The 10854-nt window shown below is 31.9% G+C and overlaps 3 protein-coding genes across 11 annotated transcripts in view; 1 reads left to right on the forward strand and 2 right to left on the reverse strand.

Annotated features, from left to right (window-relative positions):
- Positions 1–10854, reverse strand: part of LOC106680724 (calponin homology domain-containing protein DDB_G0272472) — a 312966-nt gene that overhangs the window by 233115 nt on the left and 68997 nt on the right. The gene's annotated exons all lie outside the window — the stretch shown is intronic.
- On the forward strand, positions 1000–6765 carry LOC106680723 (protein mini spindles). The gene has a single exon (XM_014420612.3). The coding sequence runs from the start codon at positions 1383–1385 to the stop codon at positions 6327–6329; it is 4947 nt and encodes a 1648-aa protein (XP_014276098.1). The 5' UTR covers positions 1000–1382; the 3' UTR covers positions 6330–6765.
- Positions 7380–10854, reverse strand: part of LOC106680725 (uncharacterized) — a 23014-nt gene continuing 19539 nt past the window's right edge. For 8 of the 9 annotated variants that reach the window (XM_014420629.2, XM_014420624.2, XM_014420631.2 and 5 more), the window contains one exon: positions 7381–9010. In XM_014420629.2, coding sequence (XP_014276115.1) covers positions 7632–9010 — 1379 coding nt within the window. In that variant the 3' untranslated portion in view covers positions 7381–7631. Of the gene's footprint in view, positions 9011–10854 lie in introns of all 9 variants that reach the window. The other variant, XM_067049915.1, reaches the window with a different exon arrangement.

The following is a 10854-nucleotide window of genomic DNA, read 5'->3' on the forward strand; positions in this document are numbered from 1 at the left end:
AGTTAGCTGTGTATATCCTCAGGACAATAAACAAGAACTCTGTCCTAGTAGGATTACTGATCCCTAAGTTTAACAAACAAACCAAATACTATATATATAAGATGTATGTGATAATAAAGCCAGTTGTTAAAGTATCTCTGACTTGTTACTCTGCCCGAACCCCCATCTATTTTAAGGTAATCATTCAGACTTATCATAAGTCATATATAAATCAACATTAAATTTCACTCTATATTTTACATTGTAATAAAATTGCTTATCCACAATATAAAAAGTTAACAAGACAGCTAATTCTCTTTGCGGCTTATGACATGCACATAATTTACTAAGTAAAAATTAAGTAGTCATTATATTCTCACATCCACAAATATGAATGGCTACTCTTTGTCAACCTTAATATTAACAATAAGATGAAATTAGAATAGTAAAAAGGGGAGTAAGCCGGGAGGAAAAATGAAACCAAAAAGCCGGGCCTTATAATGAACCCAGGGGCGTGGCCGAGAAGCGTACAAACCATTGTTTAGGTTACAATGTCAGTCCTATTAACCTCACCATAAACCTAAGCCCCAGGCCTTTTTGGTTTCAAATTTGCTTTGAAGGAGGGTTATGCCACCCCCTCACCCAGGTGAAAGTGAACAAATTATTTTATTTAAGAGATCGATCAATTTCACAAACTTTGGAAGTATTTGACTACCTTCGGGATTCGATGTATTGAGTGATCGTTGTTAGACGGAAAGTAGATATCCCGAAAAACACTTGTGAAGTTCTGTCCAATTTTTTAATCAATAATTGGATAACTAATAAATGTTCTCTATGATGAATAACTAATCTATCAACTAAAGCGGTATTAAATAAATGACACTTGTATTAAAAGAATTGTAAATATTTTAATTGATATAAAGGAGAAAGTGGATGCCCTAGCCCGAAATAAAATCTAATTAACACCAATAATTGATCATAACATCACGTGAAATAACCTATTTGTAAATAAACTATACCTCTTATTTACAAATCATATGTGCAGTGTGATATTAATATCAGCCTCATCTTCTAAAAATCTTTACATTCCCTTTCAAAGTCTGTAAATTGAATAATTTTAAATTTATTCAAATAAAATTAATATGTCCTGAATTTCAACAAGAGTAGATTCAGTGTCAGCTGGTTAAATAGTTTAAATTTAAGAAAGTTAACTGTAAAATTTAACTTTGGGGCCTTCAATGATAGGTGTAGTTATTAGGCAGTCTAATATCTCTTGTGATCATTTATCCTCACAATCAAGTGATTTCATTTTAGTTCTAAGTGTATGGAAAATAACTTAAAATCAATTGCCTTAACTTTGATATTGATATAATCTGAAATATAAAATTAACTAGCAGGACAGAATGGATGAAGAAGACTATAACAAACTAACAGTGGAAAATGCATGTGCTCATAAGGTTTGGAAAGCCAGGCTTGTTGGTTATGAGAGTGCTCGTAAACACTTCCAACAAATTGAAGATGAAAAATCACCCGAATGGAATAAATATATTGGATTAGTCAAATTGTTTGTGGTTGATAGTCATGTTCTTTGTCAGGAAAAAGGTTTAGAAGCAGTTCTGATATTTGTTGAAAATTGTGGAAACGCTGGCTACACAGCTTCTGATGTTAGTTCAGGAATAATTCAAAAATGTTTGGCTTCCCCTAAAACTCGAATTAGGGAGTTAGCAGCTCAGGTTATTTTAATGTATATTGAAATAGAAAAATATGAAATAGTATTTGAAGAACTTATTAGAGGGACAGAATCCAAAAATCCCAAAGTTGTGGCAGCCTGTGTCCATATACTGGCACAAGCTTTGAAAGAGTTTGGTAGTAAAGTCATAAATGTAAGTAAGTTGATGAAGAATTTACCAAAGCTTCTGGATGATAGGGATGGCAATGTTCGATTGGAGACCAAGATGCTTATTGGAATGGTTTATTATTGCTTAGGACCAGTCATTAAACCACAGCTTACTGTGATACTTAAACCGGCTCAATTGGCAGAAGTAGAAAATGAATATGAAAAATTAAAAACTATATCTGCAAAAGCTACAAGACTTTTGCGTTCTCAGCAGGTTAAAGTAATTTCTGCCTCTGTAACTGATGAAGGTGTTAGGGAAAGAGAATATGAAGAATGTGGAGAGGATGAATCCAAGAGTTATAGTATACTTGAACCTGTTGATGTTTTGAGCAAACTTGATAAAAACTTCTACACAAAACTCAAATCTAAGAAATGGTCAGAGAGAAAAGAGGTATTGGAAGAATTTGAAAAACATCTTTCCACAACACCAAAGCTTGAGCCTACTGATTATAGTGAAATGGTTAGGACATTGAAAAATATAATAACCACAGATTCCAATGTTGTTGTGGTTGGAATTGCAATAAAATGTATAACTGGTATTGCCAATGGTCTAAAAAAAAAATTTCATCAATATGTTCCATTGATTATACCAGCGCTCTTTGAAAAATTCAAGGAAAAGAAACAAAATATTGTTGCAGCTCTTAGAGAAGCAGTGGATACTGTTTATTTAACAACTAGTTTAGAAGCTATTCATGAGGATATTGTCAATAACTTAAATAATAAAAATCCATGCGTCAAGTCAGAAATAAGTGGATTCCTGGGTCGCTGTTTTTCTAAATCAACTCCAAATATCTTAACTAAAAAATTGTTGAAGATACTTTGCAAAAGTTTAACCAATGGACTTAGGGATCAAGATCCTACTGTACGTGATAATTCTGCTGTTGCCTTAGGTACAGCTATGAAAGTAGTCGGTGAGAAAGCAATAGGGCCATTTTTGGTTGAAATTGATCCACTGATGTTGAAAAAGATAAAGGAATTTAGTGATAAAGTAAAAATATCATTAAAACAACAAATAAATGAAGAGCCAACAACTATTTCTAAACAGGCTGAAGAAGAGAAACAAATTCCTCGAAAAGCTAATAATACTACTTCAGAAAAATCACAAACGGGAGAAAGTTTCAAGAAACTTATAAACCGAGGTAACTCACAAGCTAATAGAGAAGGATACTCTGATAATGAATTGGTAAATGAAATCAAATTTAATAACCAAGCTTTAGATAATAAACCAAAAGTTGATATTAGTAATCAAATCACTGATCAGTTGGTTGCAGAATTAGAAGATAAGAACTGGCAGGTACGAGCAAAAGCAGTAGAAAAATTACAAGGTTTTGTTAATTCTAGTCAGTCGATTACTTGCAATCTTGGTGAAATAGCTCACATCATTGCGGCTAGAATTTCTGATAGTAATACTAGAATATCTGCTGGTGCCATTGCTCTGGTAGAGTCCCTAGCCCCTGCCATTGGTCCATCATTTAAACAGTATATTCGCATTTTTCTTCCACCATTGATGAAAGCAATTGGGGATCCAAAAATATGGATTCGTTCTGCTGTAATACCTTGCTTCAATACGTGGGGTCAAGTTTGTGGATTTAAAGAATTTTTTGAAGGAGAACTCATTGCGGACGCACTTAAAACAGGATCTACAACGGTAAGATCTGAATTATGGACATGGTTGTCCAATTTATTACCGAATATTCCCAATAACAGATTAAAGAAAGAAGAATTAACTGCTTGTTTACCAACTCTTTATTCAAATTTGGAAGACAGGAATTCTGATGTGAGGAAAAATGCTAATGATGCTGTTTTAGGATTCATGTTACACCTTGGATTCACCAATATGATAAGAGTATATGAAAATATTAAAGGGTCAGGTAGTACTCAAGTGAAACAAATCCTAGAAAAGACAAGGGGTAGTCTCCCAGTTCAACCAATGCTCCAAACCAAGCCCGTGCGAGAACCTTATGATAAACCTAGTCCTTCGACTGCAAAATTTTCAGCTGGATCTACAGCTACAATTACAAACTCAAAGACAAGTACATCATTCTCTAAGTCAGCCACAAGCTCACGACAAAGAGAAAACCAGAGAGTCCCCTTGCTACAAGTGAATTCACTGAAGACCCAAAGGATTATTGATGAACAAAAATTGAAGACTCTTCGTTGGAATTTTTTGACCCCAACACCAGAATTCTTTCAACTTCTTCGAGAGCAGATGATAGTTGCAAATGTTGATAAAACGCTTGTTGCTCACATGTTTCACAATGACTTCAGATATCATATCCGTGCTATAGATGCATTAAATGAGCATTTACCATTCAACAAAGAAGCCTTGATATCTAATTTAGACTTAATATTACGTTGGATGTCTCTCAGGTTTTTTGATACTAATCCATCAGTACTGTTAAAAGTATTAGAATATTTGAACTCAGTTTTTAGTGTTCTCAGGGAAGAAGAATATATTATGATGGACAGTGAAGCATCTTCTTTTATTCCATATCTGATGCATAAAGTTGGCAATCCCAAAGACACTATCCGAAACAGTGTTCGTGCCATCTTAAAACAGATAAGTATAGTTTATCCTGTGAATAAACAGTTCTTTTATGTGATGGAAGGTTTGAAATCCAAAAACGCCCGGCAAAGATCAGAATGTTTGGAACAACTGGGTTGGTTGATTGAAAACTATGGCATTTCTGTTTGTAATCCAAGTCCAGCTGGTGCTCTAAAAGAAATAGCAAAGTTAATTGCTGATCGTGATGTATCAGTCAGAAATGCTGCTCTAAATTGTGTTATGACAGCTTATTTTCTTGAAGGAGATAAAACCTTAAAATGGGTTGGCCTGTTATCAGGAAAGAATATGCCACTGTTAGAAGAAAGGATTAGAAGAGCTGCTAAAAGTCCTCCAACAAACATTGTAAAGCCATTAAATGTTTCTGCAGGAAATGTTTCAGCAGACCAAGCACATCATGAAGACGTAATGGAGATGTCAAGGGGAAGCGATACCCATAATGTAACAGGGATGTCTAGAAACGGTATCCCAAATTCAAGAGTTTCTGTTATTAATGGGGCTTATAGCTTCGATGAAGCTATTATTGACAAAATTGAATGTACAACAAGACAGTTTCAAGCTCCAAAACTAGTTGATATTGATTTACAATTTTTGGAAGATCAAACTAAACAGCCATCAATTGAATCTATTCCAATACCCAAAATGACACCTCATCTTTCGAATAATTCTCAACCAGCTGCTATAATCCATGAATTATTAAACATAGATAGTAATGATATTGATAGGGCTATGGCTGCAATATCAAGGATTGATATCATTCTTAATTCAGAAAATTGGCATCATTTGGCTGAATTCGTTGATCTAATGGTTTCTCAGCTAGTTTATTTAATGATAATTCTGAATGGAAGTGAACATCCATTGGTTTTGAACTGCTATAGAGCAAACTTTTCACTCTTAAAAAAGCTATGCAACCACCCAGAGCTTTGCTCCAAAATTACAGACACCACTCTTTATAAAATATTGGAGCAACTCCTGTATCTGTTAACCGAACCACGGTCAGATATGTTAGATAAACAAGACATGTTTGATACATTTGTTAAAAATTTAGTAATAATGCTTTTTGAAAACTCCAATAAAACTAATATTCTATGTGCCTTATTGAAAATTCTCTACGGAACAGTTAACAATCCAAAAGTAACAGATCATTATAATAACTTAGTCATTCAATGGATTCATAAATTATATAAATCTCAATCAGAATGGGATCCTGAATTGGATTATTGCAGAATACTAAATGAATTTGACATTTTCTTGAAGAATTATCCTACTTCATGGTGGAAAACTAAAGCAAATGATGTTCCTTTGAGAATACTTAAAACTCTTTTGTATGGTATGGTAAAAACTAGAGGTACTGAAGTAAGAACAATTTTTAAAAAAATGCCTAATGTGTCAAAAGATTGTGAATTATATAATTACATCAAGAAATCGATCAAGTACGTTAAAATGGAAATGTATTCTAAGGACTACACTTCAAATAAAGAAAATAAGCCTAGGGACATCATACATTATAGTTCTAAAATCTCTAAAGAAACCAAATGCGAATTATCAAACATTTTCGGAATGATAGGAGATTTTGAAAAAACATCACAGGGAATGAAAAAGTTGTTTGAATTCGAGAAATCTCATCCTGAAACCAATGTGCAAACTTTCCTTTCAAACACAACTCCTCAGTTCCAACAATTCATCAAGCAGGGGCTTCAAGCTTTAGAGCATAGTGCATCCCAGGGAGTGAAAAGTAAAGAACATTTCACAAAGGAAGCTGAAATGCTTTGGAATCGCTTAAAACATCTTCAAGAAAAGTTGGGCTACCAGGTTGACAAAAATAAGGAAGACGTGACAGACAGATTAAAAGAACTATCAAATGTAGTGGCTGGTATAAATATTAAATAGGAATTTTTAATATTAGAACTGAACTTTTTATAATATTTATATTGCTGTGTTATGTAAAACTTTTTTTTTTATAGCCCTCTAATATAATAAATAATATAATAACAAGTAGTATTGTTTTTATCGAAACAATTTTCATATAATAAAATATAAAATATTTGATAAAAACACTTAATATCATTTAAATGATATAATATAAGACTCAATGTGTATCCCTTACTTACTGGGAAAGCAATTAGGTTCTTTACCAATTCAGCATTATCAAATAATGAATAAAAATAATAATTAATATTCAAATTTTCAAAGTTTAACAAGCAAAACCTTTTAATTTATAAATTTAGTATAGGCCCAAAACCCAGTAAATAAACTTATATTGCCATGAAACACTTGTTATTAATTTTCCCACCTAGTTTACACAAGACTTTGTAGAGATTATTTAGATAATATTAAGATATTGAAGATAAAGAAAAATTAAAATTATATTTCTTTATCAATAATTGTTTAGGTAATGATACGTACATTAAAAAAAACTGTTTTTTGATATTACTTTTATTTTATCATTATAGAGAAAAAAAATTGTACTTGTTTTATAGTTCTTTCAATTATAAACTGTGATAAGTTTTTAGTATTATGCATTTTGTAATTGCTAAGTTTATTTAAATATATTTTGATTATAATATAATATATTAGTATATAAGGGTTAAATAAATTACATTATATATTTCTTACTTTCGTTTTTTTTTTCATTATTATTTATGAAAAAGAATGACAAATAATTATCTTTTTTTTTTTTTTTTAATGGTAAAAGTGTTAATTCATTTGTTCTTATTTATATTTTTTATTTAAAAATAAAAAGGGAGTATTGAATAAATTAAAATAAATTTACAAATATTTAATAAAAAACGATAAATAAAAAACATTTTAAGTTACATATTTATAAACATATACAATTTTATAAATATATTGCACCAAACATTACAAATAAATTAATGAAAATAAAAATGGTTTTAATAGAAAAAGTAAATCTGAAAAAAGATTTAAAACTTAGTAATGAATATTCAAGAAATATTTTAGAAACAAATGAAAATAAACAAGACAAACAGAGTATTTCATAAAAATGATATATAAACAATGTCAAATAATTCAAAAAAATAATTGACAAGCAATAAACAATGCTGAATAAATTCAAAATTATTTTTCCAAAAAAGATGGCTAAAATTCATTCAAAACATGAATAACAATACAATTACAAATATGTACAATGAAAATGCAATAAGACAATAATGTCAGATTACCAGTTATGGTTCAGTCTTTCAAATTTTTAAGGTTGAAAGATTTTGATATTTTTAAAACACCCCTCTGAACAACTACCCATTGGAGTACAGTATGTTGAGAATCAGTACTCATGAAACTCTTGAGAAGGTCATTGAGCCAAAGGTTTGCTTCATCCAGGTTCTTCTTCGACACAAATATATTCTTTATGACAGGATGCTGGAATACAAGCTTTGTCGAGTTAAACTCTTTGATGGGCAGGTAACCATATCCATTGAGGCAGAGCAGTCCGAACTTGGGAAGGCTACTTGTGTCTTCTGTTTCTTCTTCAGAGCTATCAGAGTTATCATGAAAAATTAGTTGAATTTTCGGTTCAAGAGGTGAAGGTGAAGCCACTTTTGTGGCTTTAACAGTAAAAGACTCAAGATTAGAGGGAACACCATTGCTCGTTCCTGTTTTACTTCTATTTTCAGCTCTCTTCATACTAATTTTTTTAGAGGTAGATCTTGTCTTCGACTCTAAAGCGAGCTTAGACTGGATAGGATTTATTTTAAAGGAACTGTTGGAATTGGCCAGAACACCTTTTTTGATTTCATAGTCCCTCTTTAGGGCGAATATGCGATTTAAGTTCCTAAGGCGGTAATTAAAAACAGAGCCAATAGTCCTAGCACAGTGATCCTCCGTGTTGAACAAATGGTCCAATGACGCTTTTCCAGACGCCATATCCGCTTCAGGATTCTGTTTTACCAAGTTATTGCGCAAGTCGAAGACCCGACCTTGGCAGTTGCAGATATACCGGCAATGAGCCGGGCACCACACGAACATTTCTCTGTAAGCCAGGAGATTCCTTTCAACCACAACCTTATCCACTTTTCCCACTTTCTCAGTAGTAAGTAAAGAATTCCTGTTCGATGGATTCCTAATATCTACAGAACTTTCATCTGCCTCGTTGTTTATGGTTTCCGTAGTAGGAATAATGGGTGTATCATCTGCACTTAAGTCTATGAACGGAATCTCTGGAGGAGATGCCTCATCTTTACGAACTCGCTTTAGTCTTTTAGTACTTCGGGAATTATTGGAGCGATTCGTCAACATGATCTTCACTGTTTTTCGGTGAGGAAGCTTTCTCAATGAATTTACAAGCCGCCTATTGCAGATGCAGTAAAATAGGCAATCTTCCTTTTTGCAATGCTTGGCGACGACTTTTTGCTTTATACTTGCACAGACACAACCTTTTTGACAGCAGTGGCGAGAGCAAGGTTCGTTTTTGTTCTCCAAAGTGTTCGTAGGAATGTAGTCGGAATCGTATGGTATGTCAAGGGTTAGAAACTCTTCCTTTCTAACGACATAATCCACAATGTCCAGAATAACTTTTTCTACAACGCTCGATTCTTCAGAGCTGTCCCTTTGAGCTGAAATAAAAAACATAAATAAAAACTGGGGTACACCAATAATTGGAAAAGCCGATAGTTAGGAAATTTGAGGATCGACTTCAAACAGGGAAAATTGTGGTGAAACATCACTCAAAGATGTTATTATACTCAAAATGTCTTATAAACACTGTTTAGAGACCTCCAGTAAGTTGGGAAATCCATTCAAAATTGTTGGAACAATTTTCCTCCCTAACAAGTTAGAGATAGAGCCTATAAAATTATTTTTGGAACAATCTTGGGTTATAAACAATGCGCAAATTAAAATCATCAACTTGTTTTGTATCTGAAAGGTAACACACATTAAAAATTGCCACAAATCTAAATACACACGCCGCAGTTGTGAACAATACCAGCTAAAAAACTTGTAACCGGCTGTATTATTGTAGGGATATAATACTTTTTTAACAATTTAATTAGTTTCTAATCAAATTTTAATTATCATCTAGCAAAATGAAAAATAGATAAAAAATATTTAATTCATAAGAACGTAAATATTTTACACTGAAAGTACTTTTCATATTTATGTTATCCTTCTACCCACGCTACCGAAAATATCGATTTCAACCTCCGCAACTTACGTGACAGCTGTCTTATTTTCCGAATACTTTATTGTAAATTCTGGATATTTTATTATAAACCGACCTTTAAACCCTTAAATTAACAATTATATCATGAAATGCATAAACCCCGCTGGATATTTATGAATTTAGCCTAATTAATACATTTCATCGATAGTAAAAATTAAGTAGACAGATTACAAAATAACCCTATAAAATATATGAGCTGTTTATTTTTAAAGTGGCGTAAGTCCATTAACCCATCGAGTTGTACGATCAAATTAATTCGAGTGCGCTAAACAGGCCAAATTGCCCACACCCGAGGTAAAGCGAGCGGCGTTGTATTTTACGCTGCTATAATTATTCACACTCAAATACAATCAAGAATTGAAAAAATAATAAAATAAATAACTATGACTTATTCTCTGTAATAATCCTTAACATATAGCTTCAGCATATGTTTTCATAGGGAGCTAGGTATTATGACCGATACCCAAAATAAGAATTTTGATTATTTTAAAATTTTTTTTGCCTAGACAATGTTCTAAATTGTGATTTTTTAGATAAAAAAAATTGTTTGTTTTTTTGGCCGATTTTTCTCAAAAAAACTGCGTTAAGGGGTTCGAATTGAGATATAGTAGGGTTTACATTGGAATAAATTGAAAAATGTTTATATAAATAATAGAATAATGTTGGGTTTCTAAGAGTTTCTATTTTATCATCCCAATTAGCATAATTAATATAATTTAAGAAATGTTTTTTTGATGGGTATGAGTGGACTTACGCCTGTTTAAAAATCAATGATATGACGATTTTCCATTTTTTTAAAAGTACAAGTCCATATTAAAAATAGATTTCTAATGGAATAAAAACAAATCTTTATACTTTTATGTTAATAAATGATTTTGTACATTAAAATTAACGTTTTTTTATTAATTATAATTCAGTTTTCTCGAGTTCGTGTATAAGGGAGGGATTAAAATAACTACAGTGTACAAGTGGCATTATAATGTAATAATTTCGGTCCTTTTATTTTAGGTTTTTGAGTGATCACGTTTTTTTTGTATAGTGATGCAAAATTGATATTAATTTTCGGTTTTCCTCGATGTGGCAGTAAATATGTTTTGAATGGTGCATCCTCGTTCATTGTCGTTTTGTAGAACAACTTATATGGATCGCATCTCAAAAATACATCCTAAATAATAATAATAATGAAGTCTTAAAGAACCCTTATTTATTAATTTTTAACCGATTTATTTGGTATCA

Source organism: Halyomorpha halys, unplaced genomic scaffold (genome assembly GCF_000696795.3).
Source record: "Halyomorpha halys isolate HHAL.00 unplaced genomic scaffold, Hhal_1.1 Scaffold284.1, whole genome shotgun sequence".
In the NCBI taxonomy this organism is placed as follows: domain Eukaryota; kingdom Metazoa; phylum Arthropoda; class Insecta; order Hemiptera; family Pentatomidae; genus Halyomorpha; species Halyomorpha halys.